The sequence below is a fragment of the Dasypus novemcinctus genome, chromosome 1 (assembly GCF_030445035.2).
Source record: "Dasypus novemcinctus isolate mDasNov1 chromosome 1, mDasNov1.1.hap2, whole genome shotgun sequence".
Classification (NCBI taxonomy): domain Eukaryota; kingdom Metazoa; phylum Chordata; class Mammalia; order Cingulata; family Dasypodidae; genus Dasypus; species Dasypus novemcinctus.
The window spans coordinates 164615647-164640281 of NC_080673.1; the positions used below are offsets into that span (position 1 = coordinate 164615647).

General features: G+C 39.6%; 1 protein-coding gene across 14 annotated transcripts in view; it reads right to left on the reverse strand.

Moving 5' to 3' along the window:
• Nucleotides 1-24635, reverse strand: part of LIMCH1 (LIM and calponin homology domains 1) — a 397989-nt gene that overhangs the window by 93838 nt on the left and 279516 nt on the right. For all 14 annotated transcript variants that reach the window (XM_058299328.2, XM_071216751.1, XM_071216737.1 and 11 more), the window contains exons 4-6: nucleotides 7290-7396; nucleotides 2472-2502; nucleotides 123-233 (exon numbers count right to left, since the gene is read on the reverse strand). In XM_058299328.2, the coding sequence (XP_058155311.1) occupies nucleotides 123-233; nucleotides 2472-2502; nucleotides 7290-7396 (249 nt within the window). The remainder of the gene's footprint in view (nucleotides 1-122; nucleotides 234-2471; nucleotides 2503-7289; nucleotides 7397-24635) is intronic.

The window sequence follows — 24635 nt, forward strand, 5'->3', positions numbered from 1 at the left end:
TCAGGGATTTCTAGGCTGTGCAATCCCACTAAGTGGAACCCTAATGATCTTAAAAGCAAGCAAATGAGTTGCTTTCCCACCTGGCCTAAACCTCATGGGATAAAGAAGAAAATCCAAGTTACCTTCCTCATCTGAGCCAACAGTCCTTCAAACTCCTTCAGGTTCAGCGTTGTTCCACTATAGGATGCACAGCTATTTGCTGCTTTTCCCAGCCAGTAAATGGTCACTAATACCTGTTGGACAAAACAATGCACAAGAGCAGGAGATTTTTCCCTCAAGAATTACTTTTAAACTAAGGAATCAGTAGTGCTCCCTAACAAGAAAGCAGGAAGGAAAGAATATCCAGCACTGATTTACAAAAACCACATCCATGAGGTATCCATTAAGTGTAAAATCATTTTAATAAGATCCCCATGCTATATCAGTCAACACAAGTTTGATTCAGTAGTTAACATGCGTCGAGTTTTAAGAAAAGTTAGGTTGTGAGAAAGTGATCTATAAGACATCAAGAAAACAAATTCTCTGTTATTATTTCCATGTAACAGTTTCACAATTAGGCATCGAAATTTTTCAGAAACTCTTTGGAAGCTCTACCCAGATGAGCAATGGAACAGACGGTCAATTCCTTTTGAATGTTTATAATTTCTACTTGTGGGCACATAGGGTACTGCTAAGATCAATGGTAAAAATCTCAAAGGAGTGATAATGATTAGTGATTCCAAACACAGGCTCAACACAATTATATCTAATTAAATCAGAAGAAAGCAATGCAGTGAAGAATAACACCCAGAGATACCTAGCTTTGGGTTATAGACCCCCATTCATTTGAAATGGGAAATTTTTAGTCTTAAAAAAGTGTTGCTATCAATTTAAACAACCTGGACTGTTTAAGAATGTCTATGATGACCCAATGGCGTGAAGCTATAGTTCTAAGTTAATTTTGTTCTGCCTTTCCAAAGAAGCTGTCCACAAAAGCAAATGCTCTTTACTTTGACTTTTCTACATAACCCAGCAGGAGAGAGCCAAAAATGAGCCCCTTAAAATTTAATTATAGGGAGCGGATGTGGCTCAGGCGGTTGAGTGCCTGCTTCCCACATGGGAGTTTCCAGGTTAGGTCCCTGGTGCCTCCAAATAAAACATAAAAACAAACAACAAGCAAAACAAACAAAAAAAGCAACTCAGGGGAACTGATGTGGCTCAGTGGTTGCGCGCTGGCTTCCCAAATATGAGGTCCCGGGTTCAATCTCTGGGCCCCAGTACCTCAAAAAACAAAAAACCAAAAAACGAACAAAGAAATCCCCGAATTATAGGGGTCTAAAGCCTATGTAAAAGCTAAGGCTATTATTTTACTGTCACTTTCAGTTGTATTGCTTCAGCCATGCTGGGAAGCACTTATTGTGCCTCCCTCTACTTGCTAAGCCGGAAAATGCTTTGGACAAATGCTATGTATTCATGGTTCCCAATGGCAACAGGCCCAAAATATGTGCATCAAGACTATGGTGTGATTTGCTTTTCTACCTCTATGGTAAAACTTTACTTCATGAACCCTTCAAAACTTCCAGAAAGTCTTTTTTAATTGATGGCTTACAAATAAATTTCCAGAAAACAGACTATTCCAAATGATAGGGCATTAACTATGATCATAAAATAATGAGGCTATCTTGAAAAGTATAATGAAAGAATGGAAGATAGAACAATGTCTTTTTTTTTTTTTTTAGAAGAAAGGTTTTCTGATTTGTTCAAAATAGTATGACGAAATATGGTATATATCTCTAGCTTTACAGAGGAAGGAAAAAAAGTTAAGAAAGAGAATGCTAATCAAATGCAATAGTATCCTGGAAACAAACAGACCAAAAAACAGAAAGAAATCACAGCCAAATTTTCTATTTTATATGCAAAAGGTCATTACTTACATTCTTCAGTTTAACTTTAAATTAAAAGAGCACTAAAATACTTCCCTTTTGAAAATAAGACCTAACTACAAAGTGTTAATCTTGGAAAGTACTAATAAGAATCAACGATTAATAGGAAAACAAAATACAAAAACTTCAGGCCCATGACAGTCAATACTATTCATATAATGCTAATCTTTCCCCTAAAACAATCTGCCCAACTGCTTAATTTAATAATCCCATCTGTGCCTTCCCACGGAAAGGGACTAATGCTAGATGCTGAGACAGATCATTTTGTGTTTAAGAAACCAAATCTCAAACAGAGCACAAGCTTTCATTTGTTTCTGAATTGAGTACTTACCTAATTAAAGAGAATCCCCCCCCACCCAATCTCCTAATTTTACTTCTATCACAGCCATTAATTATTCCATCAGAGACACAAATACTTGTTTTCTAAGAAGGTCTCTCCAGCAAGGCATATGAGAGCACCCAAGACATTGAACTCATGATCTAAAATTTAAACCTGAACCATCAAAATCAGAAAGACAAAAGTTTGCAAAGTAAATGTAAAACACTTACATTTTTCAGCTTCCTACTATAGTCAAGGCTCCTAGTTACAGGAAAAGGAGAAGAAAATATTATCAGAATAGCAATTTCTTCACCATGAGATCTTACTTTAAACCTCTCTAAGATGTACTTGAAGCTAACAAATTTAATGAACTCGGGAGGATATTTCTTTCCCAAGGTCTGTGATTGGTGATTTCAGTTATTGAATAAAATTATTTAGAAAGCAAAATGTAGAAGGGCAATGTGGGATTGAAGTTCCACATTGTACCATGGGGTACATGCTCTGTACTGTCTGGAGAACGAAGAATTCCATTTAAAACTAGGACTGTTTATACTTGTACCCTCAAAAACTAAATTGGTAAAATGAGATTCTGCCTTGATTATAGACCACTGTCAAATTGAACTCTGGCTGCATTTCCAAAATATTCTTCGTGCAACTACTTTCAGCAAAGATCTGAAACCTTACTTAAACAGACCTGAAAATAGATGTACAAGCAGTAGTATTATCCAGATATTTGTTCTTTCCTGCTAGGGACATAAAGTAGTGTTTGGAATTAGCCCTAAGTAGGCAAAGATGTTTGCATGTCTGTTTGAATATACACATGTGTATTCTCAAATATACAGAAATATGTATTCTCAAGTACAACCAAGAAAGGTATTTGGTGGTATCTTTTAAATATTCATACACTGAAACATAAGAAATTCTCTAAAATTATTCTAAGGTTTCTTTAACATGTGAAGTAATAAATATAAGCAAAAATAACTGTACTGTTTCTTTTTCCATTGTAACATAATTAACAGGGGGAGCGAAATGTAACTCTATCATATGAACAAGTCAAGAATTCCTTCAAGTATTTAGACCATGATTATTTCATTGTGACATACTCTGACCCAACGTACATATTAATGAATAGGTGAATAATTTTAAATTAATTGAGCTTTGAGGGAATAGATACCAACAGTGCAATAAGGAGATAGACTGAGAAGCAGAGATTTGAATTGAAAAAACGCATTGGTCCAGTTTGGATTTGAGTAAGAGAATCTCTTGATGTTTCCCCTTTTTAATGGAAAAAGGGGTATACCAATACCATTATCTAATAAGATATTTGCTAGAATTTTTTAAATTCAACGAAAAAAGATAAAAACAAAAATATAAAGATTTTGAAATTTTTATGAAAAACAAGTGAAGAATAGGGAACATGAAACTTTTCTTCATTGACAATAATGTTTCATTGACTACATTGTGGCCCAGTTCTACAAATCATACTTGGCACATAGTAGGAGTTCACAAAATCTTTAAATGATTTCTACATGACCATCAGTTACATGAAAATGCTTCCAAATTTTTACAGAGACATATTCAGGAGCAATTCACAGCGTTTCCACTTTTTCATCCAATTGCTTTGATTTCCTGGAATGATATTTTCTGCATGCCCTTCTGGATTATGCTTTCATATCCCATTGAGGTTGTCTGGAATCCATTACAGGTAGAGTTCACTACATTACACATGCAGTAATCATTTGCAGGCTTTCTCCTCTTTGGGGGTGGGGGTGTCTACTCAAGTTACTTCTCAAAAAATGTAGGAAAAATTACCTACAATAAAAGCTGAACTAAAGAATATTTTTAAAAGACAATTTCAGAAAAACATCAACATTCTCCTGTGGGATCTACCTCTGTACATTATTGCTTGTGCTATGGATTGGTGTCAATGGAAAAATCTCCATCTTTACTGAAGTTCTTCTCTACTCTCAGAGGGGCAACTGGAAAAATATAGCAGTTTTACTTTAATCTACCATTGCTATAAAATCTATATGTCACAAATATCCCCTGTACAACGCCAGATTAAGCTACCATCAATTTCAAAAATGTTGTGAAGCAGATAGCTTACTCATGTCCCAATCTTCAATAATACTAGAAACAACTTTTTAAATACTGTGAATGAATATATGGCCTAATTTTTAAATAAAAGTGCAAGATCCGAAAATGCCGTGGACCGCCCCTCCTCTCACATTCCTCCCTGCTCATTATCCTTCCACTGCTGACTTTTCCTTTTCTTTTAGACATCAAGCTTGTTCCACTCCTCCAGCCTTTCAACTGTTCTTCCTCTGCCCTGAACACACTCCAGACCTGTGTGTGGCTGGTTCCTGCTTCCAAGTCAAGTCTCCGACCTCAGCTCAAGGCCCACCTTTTCAGAGAGGCCGTCCCTGACCTCTCCTGGCCCGGTCACTATCTTTTAAGTCACTCCATCTTATTTTATTTTCAGTACTTATCACTTCCTGTGATGATCTTCTTTATACACTACTTCTCATTTCTTTACAGTGGAGCACCAATTCCACGGGAGCTAGGGTGCTTGGTTACCTCGTTTGCTCCATTTCTCTACTGACTAGGAAGTATCTGTGGTCTGGGGCTGTCTACACCCCAGAAAAAACATATTCTTAAATCTAAGCCATTTCCGTGGGTGTGAACCCATTGTAAGTAGGACCTTTTGATGATGTTACTTCAGTTAAGGTGTGGCCCAGCCCAATCAAGACGGGTCTTACTACTATTACTGGAGTCCTTTAAAAGCAAGAGGTAATTCAGAGAGAGAGAGGGAAAATCACAGGAAGCTAGAAGCTGAAATTCAACAGAACAGAGAGGTCAGGTAAGACCTTTCATGTGACAGAGGAACCAAGGATTGCTGGCAATCAGGCCAGAATGCCAGGCTTTGGGAAGAAAGCATCACCTTAATTTGGACTTTCTCTTAGTCTCAAAACCAGGAGCAAATAAATTCCCATTGTTTAACTCCACCTATTTCATAATATTTACTTAAGCAGCCCAGAAAACTAAAACATGCACATATAGTAGCTGCCCAGTAAATATTTTTTGAATGAATGACCAAAAAACGGCAGGGACATGGGGAACATGATAGAAAAGTATTGCCTAAAGAAAATAATGCTGCTCAAATGAAGGAAGAATTTAAAAGGGAAGAAAATAAAGAGAAGAAAAGCAAAAGGGAAGATTGATTAAAAGGATACAGAAGGGAAGGAAAGCATAAGGAAGTGAAGGGGACAGAGAAAAGAAAAAGAGAAAGGACAGGAAAAAACAGGAAGCTGCTGCTATAATTAGAAGCAACTATGTCCCTATGTCACCGGCCTAAGTGACTTTTCCCCCATAGGTTGCTTTCTGTGCTTTTGCATTAAAGTCTCCTTCTTGGATGGTGGTTGTCTCATCTGCTTAGTTCTGCACTAAGCAAGCTCTAGCTAGAATCATACGTTAGAGGACTTTCTTTCCAATTCCATTCTATAGATGACACAGAGGCCTACTGAGGCAAAGGAATTTGTCTAAGACTACAGACCCTGGGAACAGCAGATCCAGGGCTAGAACTCAGATTTCCTGATGCCCAGTTTGTTGTAGATAAGCAATAAGGGTGATGTGACTTCTGAACTGGTCTCAAAATTCTCCCAGTTCATAACATGTGGATGTAAAGAGACTCAAGGGAAAAAAAAAAAGGATGCAACTACCAAAACATCAAGGGAACTTTTCTTTGCCCTCCAAACAGTGTGCATGACTAATTATTATCTATGATGTTGCACAATTATTGTTGTTTCAGGTCACTTGCCACCTAGATGAAACTTCAAATGTGAGATAAGGCAGGACCTAAAACAGTTTGCTAAAATGAGCAATAATTTATAGAAGTTGGATTTTGGTACAGTAATAAATGGAGTGTGTGATGACTCAGATGAGGTTTATGGTAGTTTCCATATTCAGATATCCTACTTTTTATCCTGTTATTTCTGCACTTTTTAACTAAAAATTTTCCATGAAAAATCTTAAAAGAATGATACATTGACAGCAGGGAAGTAATTTTAGATAATCAATCTTAGCTGGCTGCTGATTATTCCCAGTCATGAATCATAAAGTACAATCTAAACTCCAGACTTTATTTCATTCAATAACTCCATTTTTTTCTCCCAATTATTTCTCTGCATCATTTTTTAAAACTAACGTTGGCAACTAGTATAAAATTAGTAGCTCTGAATCTTGCCCTCTCCCCCTTTTCTGTCCATCTGTGATAAAACAACCCCAAAAATAATCAAAAGGAGAAGAGTAGCCAATCCTCAGACCCTATCTTTATAACTAAGCTTATTATTAAGGTATATTCATGTCAAATATTGTTTGACTAAGAAGAAAAATGTTTTATATGCTAATGGAAGGGTCTAAAGAACTTTTCAACCACAGTAAAGTAATTTTTGCCATCTCACAAGGCCATTGCTTCTCATTACTCTGGTCATGGCCAATTTCTTTATTGAGAAGTGCACTGCCTTTTCTGCCCCAAGAATTCTTTAGGCCCAAACAACAGCCAAATGGCCAGTGATCCATGCTCAAAGAACTTGATCACTGACACATATGAGGAAACAGTTACAAATGTAAATGCAGAAGAGATTTTGCCATAATCTATTGCCTTCCTTATATAATAAACAGAATTCGATGTGTTTACCCACTTTGCAGTCTTCCAAGAGCCCAGACTGGAGCCAGTAAAAGGGTTTTGTCTACCACACATAGATATCTGTGCATATTTCTCTCTTGTCTCTCTGTTAGGCTTTACATAACATTTTCCTCCTTCTCTTTAAAATCCTAACTCTAATGAGCATGATTTTTGCATTTCAAAAAAATATGTTTGACTAGAATGAAAGCAATGCATGGAAGTAAGGCCCATGGATCTTCTTTTGGAAGCTTGATTTCTCCCCTCACATTGATAGTCATGCCCAATTCTTCTTAGAACATCTTCAGGAAACTACAAATCAAACTAAAAATAGGTTCCCCCTCAACATAAAGCATGCACTACTCACTTGACTGTTACTCTGTTTGACGTATCCTGTAGGTCACTCGGGTCAAAAAGTTGAGATTCTTTAAGGCCAAGTTCTTTACAACCTCTCAGGAATAAGATGATATTGTCCTGAAAAGAAGAAAACAATTCCAAGTCTACATTATTTCTTAGATTATCTCTATGAACCAGCCCCTATCCTTTAACAACCTAAATTGCTTGAAGGATGCCAGTCATTAGAGCAGCTGGAGTTAGGTCTAAATCATGGCATGCTGTGGAGTAAAAGTATACTTGGTTAGGAAATGTCAAAGAAAACAGACACTCAAATTTCTAAATCCACAATCATGCTAAATTTGTTTTCTTCCCCTTTACTTTGACCAATTTGTTTAAAACTGCAAATACAATGCCGCTGAAAAGGCAAACTTAGCACCCTGTGGGGGAACAGTGGCTCAAAAACCAGGTACTCCCTACTGTTTCTTTGTCCATATATTGCCTAGATTCTGGTTCAAAGTTGATAAGAACATAGATTTTACTCCCTACTTCCATTTCACCAAGTTTTTAAAAACATTGATCTTCTAAAGTACATCCTTTATCAGTGGGTCTTGATGAATAATACCTCTTTATGGGCCATAAACTGTATTAAATCAAAAGAATTCTAAGCAAACAAGAAGGGCATGGGAAGCTTTTGGAAATAATACAAAAGATCTAACTCATAGTGAAAATTTCTCCAGCAGCTACAATTTGACTTTGAACTGGAAGAGCGGCAGGCACAGCTGAGAGCTAAGGAGGGTTCTGGTCTTTGTCTTGTTTATTCACTAAGAATAAATGAATGACTCTGGAAGCTATTGCACATATGGGGTCATCCTTTTGGAGCTCCAGGGTTAGTCAGCAGATTTGTTGGTTATAGTCTCTAACTGGCCTCCTTGTTAAAATACTTCTGTTGGAGCTACCTGACCCCACCAGTCAGTGAAAACCACTGGGCAGGAATGAAAAAGGTCTGCTCCAGGATCCAGATCCATATGAATCTATCTGAATATTTTAAGAACAATGTGATGAAGATCTGAAATGGTGATGGTCGCCGAATTACATACTCACCCAAGTACAATTTGACAAAATGAACAGAAAACATAATAGAGTGGATTGTCGTCATTTGTGGATTCCTTTTTATGAATTCGCCTACTCACTAAAATTTATTTGTAACTCTCAAGTCAATTCTCGCAGTGTTTTCACGGACATTCACGGACATGTGCAGAGTGGCAAAAAATGTGAGTTGCCCAACCCGCATGTTCCCAGTTGAGTTTCAACAAGGCCTTCTTGTTTCAGCTCTTATATTGTAAACAAGTGTCCTTTTTGCGGTCTGCTTAATGCCAACTGTTGTGGGTTTTTTTTTGTTTTTTGTTTTTTTGCAATTTTGGACTTTCTGTTAGTGATTTTGCTGTTTACAATGACCCTCAACCATAGTGCTGAAGTGCTGTCTAGTATAACCTGAATCTAAGAAGGCTGGCATTGTGCCTTACAGAGAAAATACATGCATCAGGCATGGGTTATAGTGCTGTCAGCCATGAGTTCAGTGTTAATGAATCAACAACATATATTACATAAGGTGTCTTTAAACAGAAACACACAAAAAGCAAGGTTATAAATTGATCGGTAGATGAAAATGTGACCAGAGGCTCATAGGAAACTAATCCTGTATGTCCCCTAGAAGCAATGGCCAGAATTCCCTAATTCAGTGTCTGCAGTGACTCTATGGAGCTTGTCTACTAGGAACAACAAGAATCAATTGTGTTTCCCAGTTACCCAGTGGGATAGACAGGATTCTGAAATGACCCCAAGAATCCCACCCCCAGTGCACATGCCCAAACATTCCCTGCCCCTTCAGGAGGGTGAACCCTATGAATATAGAGTCACTCTGTGACTCTGAGACTAACCAGTTGATTTCAAGTCAATCAGAAGATTATCTGGTTGGGCCTGACCTAATCAGGGGAGCTTTTGATAGACAGTGAAATCAGAGAAATGCACTTCTGCTTGCAATGTGTTCTATAGCTTCATGGAAATGGATTCGGTCAACAACCATGTGACCTTAGAAGAGGCTTAGAAGAGGCTCAGATTGAGAATTCATCCCAGGGAAACACTTGATTTCAGCCTTGCAAAACCCTGAGCGGAGAAACCAGCTATGTCATATTCGGATTTCTGACCTAGAGAAGGGGTGAGATAATAAATCAGTGTTGTTTTAACATACTAACTTTATGGTAAATTGTTACACAGCAATAGGAAATGAATACACCCCAGGCTCAAAACGGCAAGGAGAAGAGCAATACATTGAAAGCCTTTATATAGTCCTTGTTATATGCCAGGCATTCTTCCCAGAGCTTTATAGATATTAATTCACTTAATCCCCACACAACTTTTTGAGTTAGGTACTAATATTTCACTCATTTTACAGATGCGAAAACTGAGATACATAGCAATTAATGACATTGTCAAAAGACTTGCAGCTAATAAACAATTGCAGCTCTTAATCACTATGCAGTCCTGCTGTCATTGTGACCTTACTAGGTCCAGTTGATTGTTCCTTTAGTATTCAGTACAAATTGAGCATTCACTATGCACAGGTCCTACTCAAAAGTTCATAACACTCTCATAATTGCCCCCTTTTACTAGATGTACTGCTGTCTCTCAAGTTTTCCCTGGATACTCTACAATCTGCTGGCTCTTCTGCCCTCCAACCTGGAGATTTCTTCAGCTGTAGCCAAACTGGCTAGAAACTGGTTCTAAACTAAATGGAACCCAAACACACCTATATCTTCCTTATCTCCTTATGTTTCTAAAGACCAATTCATATATGAAATACTCAATTTTCAGTGATTTCTTCTTTTTTAAAAATTGTCAATTTGTCCTCATTCAGATGTTATCTCATATAAGTCCTACTCCATCTTTTTTTATTGTTACATGGTTGTTTTTTAATATTTCACATGCGCACGCCTTTTATTCTCAATGCATTATAATGTTCATTGAAGGCAGGAGTTGTGGCTTATACTTTTTACATCCCCCAGAAAAATATAGCGCACAGTAGGTACATAATAAATCTTTGATTAGAGCTTTTGTGGCTCAAGTAGTGAGAAGAGAGCAAGAGATGTGAATGTCATTATTGTGGTTTCTTCTTTGGTCTCTAGATAACTGACTAAACCAGGACTATAACCACTAATGCCAAGTATTTAAACATGTATATTTCAAGATGTTTCATGCCCAGTGCATTTGCCAAAGGTCTGCCCACTTGGACAACATTTCTTTCTATAACTGGAGTGGCTATTCTATACTGTGTTAGGGTGGGAAGAGTGTTAAGAAGGCATTTTGGCCACAGAGCTTAGCCATGTCTTCCCATCAGTTTTACCAATTATAAAGATGGTTTTCTGATAGCCATGCCTCTTACTCTTGAATCCTATTTCTCAAATTGGCTTCAGATTAAGATAGTAGGAGCCTGCTGTTTACTGGTTCTCTCAGACCCCAATATATGTGATTTCTTTCCATATATATAATCAGCATGTAGCAGACATTTGTATTTTGCCAATCAGCATCAACTCCTTTTCTAAGGGCAAGAATATTCTTAGCCCAAGAGTTTTGGGGCATTGCTGACTCTACCTGACTCAAGGGGGTGGAGCATGTGACCAAGGTTCAGCCAGTGATTGGCTCGCTATCAGAAGCAACACCATTCCAACTGCTGGATTAGAGTTGGGTATAGTGAGCCTGAAACTACAGCCAGACCTGAGTAATGAGCAAAACCAAGAGATGGACCCCTGAGGAAGTCATTCAGTCAAGTCATATCTAAAACCAACCTGTTTGTGGACTTTTCAGGAACACGAGACAATATATTTAATATTTTGCTTACGCTAAAAAGTTTTCTGTCACTTGTAACCCAAAGATTCCTAATGAGTAAAAATATTATTAAAATCAATCCTCTCAAATTTGCACTCCACACAATTACACATGTTAGCCCTCAGTTCAGGTTCAATTGTAGTTTGAGCAACAATGTATGATGCAACACCCTAGCCGTAAATGAAAAACAATCCCTACCCATGTCAGAGTAATGTAGGTAGTTCAAATCCCTACGTAAACATGAAGGTTCAAGAAAGGTTTCTTTGATAAGATGCCACCAGAGCTAAATTTTAAAAATGAAGTAAGAATCATCATAAGTGATGTGGAAAAGGACAGAGGAATCAGGCCAAGCAAAGGATGAAGATGTGAAACAACATGGCGTGTATGAAGAATTCCAGCAGAAAATCTGAGGAGGCACCAACAGAGGACGAAGCTGTGGAGGCAGGGGTTGATCACAGAGGGCCTTGAAGGATAAGAAAGGCAGGTCATGGGAGCCACAGAGGGTCTGTCATCTGAGAAGTGACCGTCCAGGTTTGCAGAAGAAGCAGATTGAAGTGGAGAGAGGAGAAAAAGGACTGAAGAGGAACAAGACAGGAGATAAGATGGAGACCAAGGAAGCGATGCTAAATCTCTTCCTGTCCCCAGGTAGAGAATGCCATCATCCCAGAATGCTCTCTTTTCTATGTAAGGCCTTTTTAGCAGGCAAGATGTTCCGTCACTCACAAGGCCTCTGCTGGACCAAAAATGAGCTGGCCAGGATGGCGTCTGAAGCCACCCATACCATCCTTCCATCACTTTCCATATTGCTTTAATTATCAATTTCTCCTTGGAGTCTCTAATTTTACCTCCCACTCCCACAGTTCTACAGTTTTCTTTTGTCTCAGCAATACATTTTTTCAATGATTTTTCCTAAGGAAAAAAGAAAATGAAAGGAAGGAACAAGACAGGTGAAAGTAAACGTCATTTAAAACTACCCAGATTTTCTACTTGCACATTGATCATCCTGTTGCTAAATTGAAACGTTAACATTGTGCCTTGTAAAAAATATTATTTTGTCCCACTATTTCAGTTGCTGGAAATAAATAGTTGTGGCTTCATTTTCAATTCTTTTTACAATTAGTTTTGTTGTCACACAAACATATCAATTTATCACTGAACACAGCTTATCATGCCAGATTTACCCAGGCACACAGAACATGGCTCGTCCTTAGTACCTCAGAAGTAGGCCACACAACTTCCCAGAAACAGCAAAACCTGGAGTCTCTTCTTCCTAAAAGTTTGCTTTCCCTTCTGCCAGTGGAATATGCAATCCTGATATAAGGAACCCATACAGATGTTCATTTGATATGTTTACCTATAAAATAGTTGATTAGAAAAAGAGAATACAATTCCCGTGCTGCTGATGATAACAGAAGTGGACAAAGAAGACGCAGCAAATAGACACAGAAGAACAGACAACCGACAACCGGGGTTGGGGGGGGAGGGGAAATAAATAAATAAATAAATCTTTAAAAAAATAAATAAATCTTTTAAAAAAAGAGAGAGAAAAAGGGAATACAAAGAAGGGATGCAAGTGAGTACCTAATTTATCACTATCAGCATATTTAGGAGTGCATATTGATAGAAAAATTGCTCAGAAAATATTTTGCCAATATGAGAAGCAACTTGAAGTTCACTACTAATTTTGATTATTCTTAAGTAAAGAAGGTACATTAAAAATCAGTGAAGGCTTTAGCTATCTGAAGACCATTTTGGTGAATTATGTCAGGCATTTAAAAAAATAAACTAAGTATGTATAGCTTACATTTTACTGAGAATTCACCATGTGTCAGGTCTGTTCTAAGCATGCACGTGGATTATCTCTTTTGGTCTTAAAACAGCCGTAAAAAATGGGTGCCGTGACTGTCTCCATTTTACAAATGAGCACTTGAGACACAAAGTACCATATGCAGTCACACGGTTCCCAAGTCTACCTCCCAATTAACTCAACACATTGAAAGGGAATGAGGTTTCTCCGGACATGGAAAATCTAAGTCTGAAAAGTGGCGATTCCTTTTCCCCATCTCTCCAAATTTTCAGGTGCCTAATTTCTTATTCTGCCTTCCTGAAATTTGAATTCTTTGTCTTCATATCTTTTCTCTTTCTCTATGATTTTCTCCTTCCTCCCTCCTTCTCCCCCTTACCACACACACACCCTCTCTTCCTCTTTGGCTACTTGGCTCTGAGGTTCTCAAAGGCACCACTGGCTCTAGCCCTTGAACGATCTTCAAGACAACACTTTCAAAAAAGAGTGCACTCCTCACTTGCAATTCCACATGTCAGGGACAGTAAGCAAAGCCTTGAACAACTTAAGGCACCACCCCCCACCAAAAAACAAAAAACAAAAAACCAGTGACTAGTACAGAGGTTCCAGTGAGTCTTTTCTGGGATCTGCAGGTATCTTTCTGATGGCCTGTAAGCTCTGAAGGCCTCTTTCCCAGAGGAACATAGAGGATGCGCCTAGGTGCTTTCTAGGAATCATTTGGTACCACAATCAAGGTGCAGATCTGTGACTATCACATAGTCCTAAAAGAGGTGCCTGACTGTGGCCCCCAGATTTCTCCAGAAAGGCAAGGGGGTGCTCTCCCTATATGCATCCCCAGATGGACACGCCCACCATTGTATGCCATGCTAGAGGAATCACAGGAACCACAAACACAGAAGCACTCTGGGGCCAGCCACCCTGAACCATTTGCGCTGGAAGACTTAAATGACTGCCAGTCTCCTTGCAGCACCATGCTGCAAGCTAATGATGAGGGAGGGCAGCCAGGCCCCCATCAGGAGAAAAGCCAGAAGGCAGAGCCACCCAGCCAAGAGTTAGTGAGGGCAGAGACCGGAGCAAGCGGGAAGCACTGTGCCTTTAATTACATAAAACGCATCCTGTAAATTCCCATCTGCCTTTCTCTTCACACTGAGCTTTTTCCACATTTATAATTCCGAGCAAAGCCCACATCTTAGTGTTTTAACTTCGGAAGTCAAGCATTTAACAGTGTCTCAATCTCAAGGGAGGGCAAGTAGGAGATGCTGGCAAACGACAATGACTGTTATATTTGGCTCTTACCACCATGGTATTATAAACCCATTAAGACTTAGCAATACGTTAAAAAAGTGTTCTTAAAGTTCTCTACAAAAGAGTCAATGTCATGAAATAACAAAAATAGGAGATTACAGAGACATGACAACCAAATGCAATATATGAACTTTGACTGGATCCTAGCTCTAACAAGAAAAGAAAAAGGCTATAAAGTCTCATTTAAATATACTGTATATTAGATGATATTGAATGAATGTTAATTTCCTTAGTTGCAATGATGACATTGAGGTTATATAAGAAAATGTTTTTATTTTGACCGGGCACATATGAATTATTTAGGGGTGAGTTATCATAATGTTTGTAACTTAATTTCAAATGGTTCAGGGGAGAAAAAAACCTGTGTATGTGCACATGTGCCTGCATGTCTGTGTGGAGAGAGAAAGAGAGGTAGAGCAATATGGCAAAATATTAATAACAGATTAATAACTGATGTCTAGATCAGGGTTGGCAAACTTTTTCTGCAAAGGACTAGACAAATATTTTAGGTTTTATGGGCCATAGGGTAGTCTCTGTGGAAATGACAACTCTGCCATTGCAAAATGAATGGGCATGCCCATATTCCAATAAACTTTATTTACAAAAGCAGGCACTGGGCTGGCATCAGGCTGGATTTGGCCTGTACTGATCCTGCTCTAGGCGAAGGATATTCAGGTATTCAATGTGCTTTTTTTTTTTTTTTTTGGCTTTTCTGTACATTTGAAAATTTTCTTAAAAAAAACACTGGAGAAAAGATTTTAAAATTTATAAACTTGTAGTCAATTATATAGGGTTGTGGCTTCACTGGCAACCAATTTCACAAGCATTGCAAAGTCACTGAGACAAATGGTTAAGTGCGATTGATGGAACGTTACCATTTCTGGCTAACTGGAAATTACTGAGATAGGAGTCTCAATTCAACATAAAAGCGTAATGCAAAGTTCCTCAAAGAGTCCATTTTGTGCTAAGCTAATATTAATATATGCATTTATACAGCTGTTTATATAACAAACACATATTAAATCCTCCTTGCTCATGGGCCAGTGGTTTCCCATTTTGCTAATTTGTGGGTCTGCCTTGTGTAAAAACATTCTCCAGGGGTGCGGGCTGAAGCCCCTCCCTGGGCCTTTACTTGAAAAAGTCCTTGTACCTCCCTCCCTTCCCTTCTTGCTCCAAAGGCAAGACAAGGAAATGAGCCAGGACAGTCTCTACCCCTGAATGTATGAGTCCTGACACGTAGCAGATGCCCCCTAAATATTACAGTAAATTAAATACTACGAGCTAGGTAGTGTTCTAGGAATTTACAGCAATGAATAAAACAATAAAATTCCTTACCCCCAGGGAACTGACCTTCTTGTAGATGACATAACAAGGACTTATCACAAAAGCATCTTATCATCTTTAGTCTTCATGATCCATCAACTAGCTAGTTGTTCAAGGTACACCTAGATAGAGGTCTGACTCAAATTAAATGATGGAAATGTGAGAAGAACATACATATCCAGGAGCATAGCATCATAGCTCTGGCATCCAAAGGACTTCAATTAGAATCCCAACCTGTCTATTTATTAGACACGTGGCGCTGTGCATAGTCTCTAACCTTTCTCTTCCTTGAATTTCTAATCTGTAAGGCAAGAGATATGAGCAACATTGCAAGAATGTCAAGATTAGAGAAAGAATATGTAAAGAACATAATCCAGTGTCTGGCACCTTCTGGGCACTCATTATATGGGAGTTATTATCATGACATCCTTGTCAACTCAAGTCAAGAAAGGACAATGGAAAGGTGAGATGAATGACAGTTTGTACATCCATGAAAAACAGACATTGCGTGTACTTACAGCACCTGCCAGTTTCATGGGAAAAGATTAAAAAAAAAAAAACAGGGGGTTAGTAGTTGCTGCTATTATTATTGTGGTTTTTACTATTCACCACCAACTTGGCAACCTCAAGCTTACTAGGCTGTGTGCCAAAAGTTCATTTGCGAGTTCGTTGCTTTTAAGTCATTGTCTGCAATTATCCCACGGAAATAGCCCTTGCCTCGTAGTTCCCAGTTCAGGCCTGAAAAGCCTACTTAATCCAAAATGTACCTGCAGGGAAGTACTAGCTGCATGATAGAAGCTAACCACTGAGTAGATTCACATTTCAGAGGTAAAATGTACTGAGGAGTGCCAGGAGCACATCTCCTCTTTGTGCCCGTGGATCAGGGTTTCCAACAGCTCCAAGTCACAGGAGAGTCGCCTTAGTAACATCAAAGGAAGGGAGGGGGCAAGAGTGGAAGGGATGAAGGGTGGGGTTAGCAATCAGGCCAAGGCCCCGGGATACATCCTCACCTTGATCGGGTCTCTCTTTCTTTTCTTCAGAAGGCCAGCTGAAAGGGTCTTCTTCCTTTCCTTGACCCATTGCAGGACAGCATACAGCTTTCTGCATTTAGCGGTTCTATGGAAACTGGACTGAACGAGGCGCTCTCTTCTGTCCCCAATCTCCCTGCCTCTATATTCTTTACTTCCAAGAGGGAAAGATCAACATAATGGTGGATGTGGAGTTCACAGAAATTAAAGGTAATGCTCATTTGGGTTTCAAATGAAACCAGATACCTGTGCTGTTAGGTATTGAAAATTCACTATATACATACAGTATCCATATAATCTGCAGCTTCCTTTACAAAATGATGAGGTAGAAATACATCAAAATGTTAGCTGGGATTCTGTCAGTTTTCTTATTTTAATATATTTTAATAACAAATATTTGCTTTTAAAATCTTCATAAGGATTAAGAGATCTCAAAAAGATTCAAAACTATGTCAGAGAAGACCCAGCTCTTTCTGGAAAAAATCAATAACCATTACTAATTTTACTTTTCTAGTCTACCTAAGAAGATTTTTACAAACATGGTTGTTTGATTTTCTACATTTGAAGCAGAGTCACCTTCACAGTAATACAATTATGAAATTCAGAACTTAAGGAATACATTACCAAAATATCTCTAGGAATTTATCCCACAATTAACAGAATTTGGGGATTTCCTGTTCCTGCCATACGTTTGCAGTTACTGCTCTAGCCTGTACTTGTTCCAGCCAAACTCCAGTCCCTGGCTAATGTCCAACAACAATCAGCCCTCGCCAGACCTGCAATGCATTTTTATTTGCCAGCAGCACTTAACGAGGATACCAGCCCTTCCATTCAGAGGAAAGAGCAACTCACTCACCCTGGGGGTGTTCTAGGGATGTTTTACCCAGAAGGTGGCAGCTGGGTGGCTCTGGGAGGATAACAAAAACATTTTATGACTGAGAAATGAGCAAAAGCATCACCGTTAACTGCAGAGAGATTGGGGGAGCTGCGAGGGGAAGAAAGTTAGGAAGGGTGAGATTGGAGAGGACTTGGAATGTCTCTGCTAAGGACTGGACTTTGTTCTCTGGGCAGCAGGAATCAGGGCCAGTTTGTGAGAAGGGAGAGAGTACTGGGATCAATCTTTATTTCAGGAAAGTATGTCCACCGGTGGCGAGAGAGATCCATTGGAGGAGAGGGTCAATTTAAGAAGCTATTACAAGAGTTCAAGGGAGCGATGTTGAAAGCCCGAATGCAGCCAGAAGCAGGAAGAGCAGGCAGGAGGGGGAGGATGTGAGCACCCCCTTTTGGCAATTGAGTAGATGTGTGGGAGTCGAGGACCAGCGTGGAAAGGGGGTTTAAGGGAATGCTGAGGTTCGTGGACATTGAGACAATCTTAAGGGACAGCAAGAAGAGCAGATTTGTAAAAAAGGAAAATAAATTCAGACACCGCTTATGGGGAGTTTACAACCGGGCTGGAACTCAGAGGCGAGGCGAGGCCTCGGCTAAACAAGTCTGGGAGTCTCCAGCATGTGCACCTAATGTGCAGAGGGAATGTGATAATGCCCAAGGGAGTTCAGACAGAGAATGAGGCTATGACAGAACCATCCAGAACACCAACACTTAAAATACGATTAGAGGAAGTGGAGCTCCCTGTGCCTGAGGAGAAGCAAATGAGAGCAGGAGGAGAATGGGGGAAGACAGTGCCAGACAACCTAAATTTAGAGCACTGTTTCAGGGACCACTGCTGGCCAGTGTCAATGCTCCAACATCATATCTAAGATCCCGGCTGTCTTATTGACTGAATAAATGTGGCCAAGTTGCTTAACCCTTCTCTGCTTTAATTTCCTCTTCTGAAAGTCCTTCCAATGGCTTATAAGGCTCTACAGGATGTGGCACCCACTGGCTCTCTCGCTCCCTCATGCCTGCTCCAGCACACACAATTCCATGCAGGTCCTCAAACATTCCAGGCAGGTCCCTACCAGGGCCTTTGCATGGCTCCCCTAGAACATTATTTGGTATATAATAAGTAAACACACAATAAATATATGTGGGATAAATGAATGAATGAATATAATAAAAATGGAGATATTCATATTATCATAGGGGCATTGTATGGAGTTAAGAAAATAAATATAAAATGCTTAGCATAGCATTTTAGTGTTTGGCACACAGCAATAATTCAACATTTTCCATTAAGATATTTTAGTAAACATAAATAGTAATAGCAATAAATAAATAGTAACAGTAAGAAAGTATACAAATGTAAACAACAAATAAATATTATATAATAAATTATATAACAACACTGGTAGTGTTGTCAGTGGTATTTTCCATAATTATACTTCTCTCTGTTATTAGGATGAAAACTGTTACTTTATCAGTGAATGGATTTCTGATTTGAAGAATATTACTGACTTTTGGGAGAAATTCTGTGGAATGATTGGGTAAAAACTGGATTGCAGGAAATTAAGACGTCAGCATAGAACAAAAACAGACGAGAAAGCACAGACACACGTTGGGCATGTTTAGCAGAGAGGAGACTATGAGACTCGGTAGGCTGGCCCAAACAAAGGGTGGCTGATGCTTTTTAGAAAGGAGAACCCAAAGGAAAGAAGAAACACAGCACCCTTCCTTCCTAGAGCTCCTTGCACCTTCCAGACCACTGATGTTATCACCTCACGTGCCACCCCACAATCCCCACTCCGAGCGTTGAGCTATCACTCTGCACAATGACCTTCCAACCCACCCATTATTTCTGCCACATTCTGGCATCAGGCTCAGCACTTATGACAGTCAGCACAACAGGCGACTTCCAATTCTACATGGACAACCTGTTCCACACCTGGCTTTACAGTTCCCTGACTTCCTCATTTCTAATAATTTTGACTTACGCACAGCAGTTCAGGATCGCAGTCATTACCCAGACCCACCTGCCCTGGAATCTTGAACACCAACATACTACCCTTTCACCTAAGCCTCCTTCCAGTGCTCTCATTTCTTCTCTCCCACAATACCTGCCCTTTCATCTCCAGGCCCTGCCCTTTTCTGTCTGTTTCCCTCTCCCCTTGTTTCTTTATTTCCTTTATGATCCAGTCCAGACACATCTACTCCACTGCCAACATCTTCGACATCCTCACCTCTTTGTCTTTTTATTAGGGGGCAAGGATCAGGAAAAGGAAGTAGCACAGGTGAAAGAGTTAGCCCTGGAAATTAGTTTTGGGAGATACTCCAGCTACTTTTCCTCCCTCCTTGAGGAGGGAACAGTTCTGCCCAATCCTTGTGTTCCTGCCTGGAGGGATATCAGCTGGGCTCTTGGTCCCGGCTCCCCTCTCCTCCTCCTTTGGGTTGGTTTGGAAGAAGGAACTGGGCATGCTCAGCTCTGCTACTTCTGGGTCTCCTCTCCTTGGAAGACGGCCTGTCGGTAGGACATATGTGTCCTATCTGTCTCTGCCATGTGGAAGAGGCCTCTCTCTATGTGGGCGGCCTGCAGTTGTCCAGCTGTGTCAGGAATGGGTGGATACATTTGTTTAACACGGGAGTGAAGATTAGCAAAGCTGCTCGACTGCAATTCTGAATTCATGTTCTCCAAATTGTTCCACGAGAAGTCAAGCTGATAGTTTGATCTCTGTCTGACCCCTGTGTTTATGTCTCAGCTGGCAGGGGAAGAGAGGAGTATTATTTATTGACCATCCTAAATCCCCAACACTTTTCTCCCAGGGCTACTGGAAACAATTGTGCTGATACTGGGGCTGGAGACATTTATGAAGTCCAGCCTCAGTGGGCCCTTGGAGCCTCTCGGTAATCCTGCTAGGTGTCACTGGTCAGCACCCTCTTCCAATCTGTGCAAAAGTTTTTACAAACCTTATTTTCTTCCATCCCTGCCTTTTCTTTACCTTGTCTCTCCACAGATGTCATTAGTCCCTAAGAGTGAAATCACTTTCCTCGGCTCATCCTAAATTCTGCATCAGAAAACTATTTTTAAAAAAGACTATTTTGAACCAATCTGTTAAAATCTTTTTTCAACAAGACGTAAAATTTGAGTCTGGGTCAGAGTAAAGGTCAAATGGCCAGAGATTATGCTATTGTATGCCATATTAATTTAAGCTTAATAGTTGTTATTTATTAAAAATATTTACTTTGTATTTATTTTATGAAAGGCAAGAGCTAAGCATTTGGTCCAGGAAGGGATCATGGTAATACCTGGGACTCTTATTTGCCAGTGAGGGAAATCGAGCTGGCACATAGTGGATTACAGAATCCAGTACAACCCAGCCACAGGGAGGGTGGGGAAGCAGCTGACCCACTGAAACAACCAGAAACCGGGCTTGCAAATGTTTGGGATTGGACTTGCTTCATCTCTTGTCTACCTTCCCTGCGTGTTGGCTTCTTCACTCTTCACCACACAGGTTTCTTCCACATGGATCCCCTAATTTCCAAGTTTCATACACGAAGGCTCCCCCTCCTCCCCCAAGAGTACTGAATCTTTTTCAAGCTCTTAGTTTGAAAAACCCTAAGAAAAGACACTTACTGGCCTGCCTACGGTCAGGTTCCCATCTATGGTGGCTAACGGGAGGGTAAAAGGGACCAGGGAGGGAGTGGGGGAGAAGAAGAAATAATTTACAAAAGAAGGGGACCCTGGGCAGACAAAACTATCCACGCTGACTACACTCACAAAAGTGAATCAGGCATGGATTTTTCTCTGAGTTCTTATAGAGTAGAATACAGAATCAGTAGTAACATTTTTAGTACACTGACTGAAATTGATCAAATTTAGTTTTCTTTTAAAGATGTTCTTTTGGAAGGGTGTATGCACTACACTGTAATGCTGACTCAGTTTCCCAAAACTAACAGTCCTAATGCCAGAGGAAAACCACAGAATGATGTAAGCATAAGTTATTTAACTGACTGTTCAAGCACAATTCCTCACCAATATAGCAGTCAGAGCCCAGCGCATCTTCCCTTGTAGGATATTTAGGGAACTCAAGTGCCCAAACCCAAAGACTGCTGGCTCTGGCTCTTGGATTTTATCTCTTTCTGGATTCCAGATTGAAGACCAAACATGCAGCATCTGCTTTTCCTCTCAAGGATTTGACATTCAAAGCCCATTTGAGAGTCAGTACCGTAGCACTCTTTCAGGAGAACTGGGATTCCAGACTATCAAACAACAACAACAACAACACAAAAAAACAAAAAACCTGCCCAAGTGCCTACAAAGGAGGACAGACCAATGTGCCAGGCCCTTGTCAATGATGGTTGTACTTATGAATCTTGTTCTCGTGAAATTGAAACTTTGCCTAAGAGTTAACTTCTGAATGTCTCATTGTTGCTCAAGCGTGGCCTCTCTCTAAACCAGACCCAACATATAATTGCTCTACCATTCCCCCAATGTGGAGCATGGCTCCTGGGGATGAGATTCCCTGCACAGAGAGATTAGTACCAAGTGCCAACAAGCAAAGCATCTGGAAAAAGGCCTTGACCAAAAAGGGGAAATGGTAAATACAAATGAGTTTTTATGGCTAAGAGATTTCAAAGTGAGTCGGGAGGTCATTCCAGAGTTTACATTTATGCAGGTCTCAGGAGGATCTCACTGACTGCCATAGTGGACAGTACCTCAAGCCGGCAAGCTCCTGAAGGCTCTAGAGACATGTAGACACTATAGGCAGGACAGACAATCTCAGGAATTCAGCACCCTGTCAGTGGGCCTGACTTTAGAATATATGCTCCCCAATGTAACAGAGTGAGACTCCTTTACAATTTCCCTAAACATAGCTCTTTTGCCCCTTTTATTTGAACCTATAACTAGCACTATACTCATTATATATATATGTACCAAAGACTTAAATCTTCAGTCTTTTCATATGCCAATTGAGTCCTGAATCTCAGCAGTGTTGCTACACCTACTCTCCTATTCATTGGACTCACCCAGGACAACTAACAAAAGGATGATGATAAGCAATGCCCATCCCAAAAAAACAGACAGTATCTAAACTGCAAGCAAGACAGCTCCATCCACCTGCCCCATGGGATCCATGCCCCCCTTTTGATCAGAAAGAGAGTGGGCATCACTATCCCTAAAATCCTCAAATCTGTGGAATGCACAAGCATGGTGGCGGGGAGGGGAATGTCTGTGGACTAGAGTAGACCCAATGTCATTTTGGCAACTGAAAACCTTGTAACATTGATCTGAGGGCAGTGATCACCAGAGGTTCTGAGAGAGGGAGAGGGAGGAATGGGTTTGCATGGGGTAATTTTGGGACACTGGAATTGCTCTGTACGACATTGCAATGACAGATACAGGCCACCATACATTTTGTCAAGGCCTATAAAAGTGTGTGGTGCAAAGTGTAAACTATGGTACAAGCTATTGACCGTGGTAGGTGGCAATACTTCGGTGCGTTTTCATCAATTGTAACAAATGTACCAAATTAATGAAAGATGTTGTTAATGGCAGAAAGCATGGGAAGGGGCAGGGTATACGGGAATTCCCCTATATTTTTAATGCATCATTTACGTAATCTAAATCTTCTTTAGAAATAAAAAAAGCAAAAAACAAATGAGCAAAAAAACCTGCCCAAACTATTCAAATGAATCCTAAAACTCCACATAAGCATTATTATGGTATATTACCAGATTGTTTCCCAATATAATTCATGACTTGTATTTGGGGTATAAATGAAAAATGGCCTTCACTAACTTTGGAATAAAATTGCCTAAACCATCTATCATACCCCCATTAAACAACAGCCATGCAGTTGCCACATAAAGTAGGATCTCAGTATTTCCAAGAACAGTGATACTCAGATGGTAGTCCATGGAGTTCTATGAGTTTGGTACTGGTCCAATCATGAAAATAAACATTTTGAAAATGTATGATTTGGCATTCTCATAACATCCAAGGGTGTGAACAACATACTCATTGCTTTGAACAGTTCAAATGTTGTCCAATTTCTATGAGTCACATATGGTGTGAATTGCGTTTTAATGGCAGTAGGCTTGGAAATTTAAAAACAAAACAAAACACAGCAAAACTAATTCTGCATCATAATAGTTTGAGAAGCATGAATGCCCTATTGGATTCTGGGTCAAATAAAGTTTGGAAAGTCTGCATAACATAACCCCTACTTGGAGATTCATACAGTTCTGAGAAATTCTTTACTAAGAAACTCTTTTAATTTTAACTCAGCACTTCCTAAACCCTTTCACCATGCACTTTTTAATATTTCATAGAACACAGTTTAAGAAATGCTGAGCCAAAATAACGACTGAAATACAGCTTATACTTTACATTGTACACAATAAGAGTGAAATAGTCATCACATTTTGGTCACGTCCCATAATCTAAAACTGTCAACCTTTTGTTAGAGCCTCCCATCAGTTTGTACACTAGGCATACCAGGCTAACAAGAGTCAAACAGCAAGCTTCACAATAAGGACGCAGTTCACCCTCATCTTGACTGGGCTGCAAGTCAAGACTATGATATAGGGATGACCCCAGGAACAAAGTACTCATAGTCTAGGTCAGGCATGTGGATGACATTAGAAAAAGAAACAGACTTTTAGAGGCCAACTATGTGCAAAGTGAGAGCCATCTTGATAGGCCTATATACCATTATCCCTATCACACTGAGAGGTCATAACCTCTCCACTGAGAAGGTGAAAAAAGCCAGCAAGAAAGGAAATACCACAAAGTAAAACATCAAAATCAACCTTTGCAGTCATTGACATGAACCTTGGCCTGAATTAATTTTAGTATTTTAAATTTGAGTCTCGTGGAAAATTCACATAAAGTGTTCTTCTGATATTAATATGCATATGAAAAGGAAAAAGAGGTATGCAGAATAGGAATTCTAGGAATTCAAAGTCAGAAAGAAAAATCTGGTGAAAACATCACTGCCTCTTCTCTATTCTTTCAACTTTATCAGGTTCTTAATCTAAGTTGGGACCACCTTTACTATTACAAAAATTTTCTATATAATTAAAAAAAGGTGTGGAGAAAAAACTGTCTTCAAATAACTCTAGATTCTTGACTTCGTAACCATGTACAAGTGGAACCATA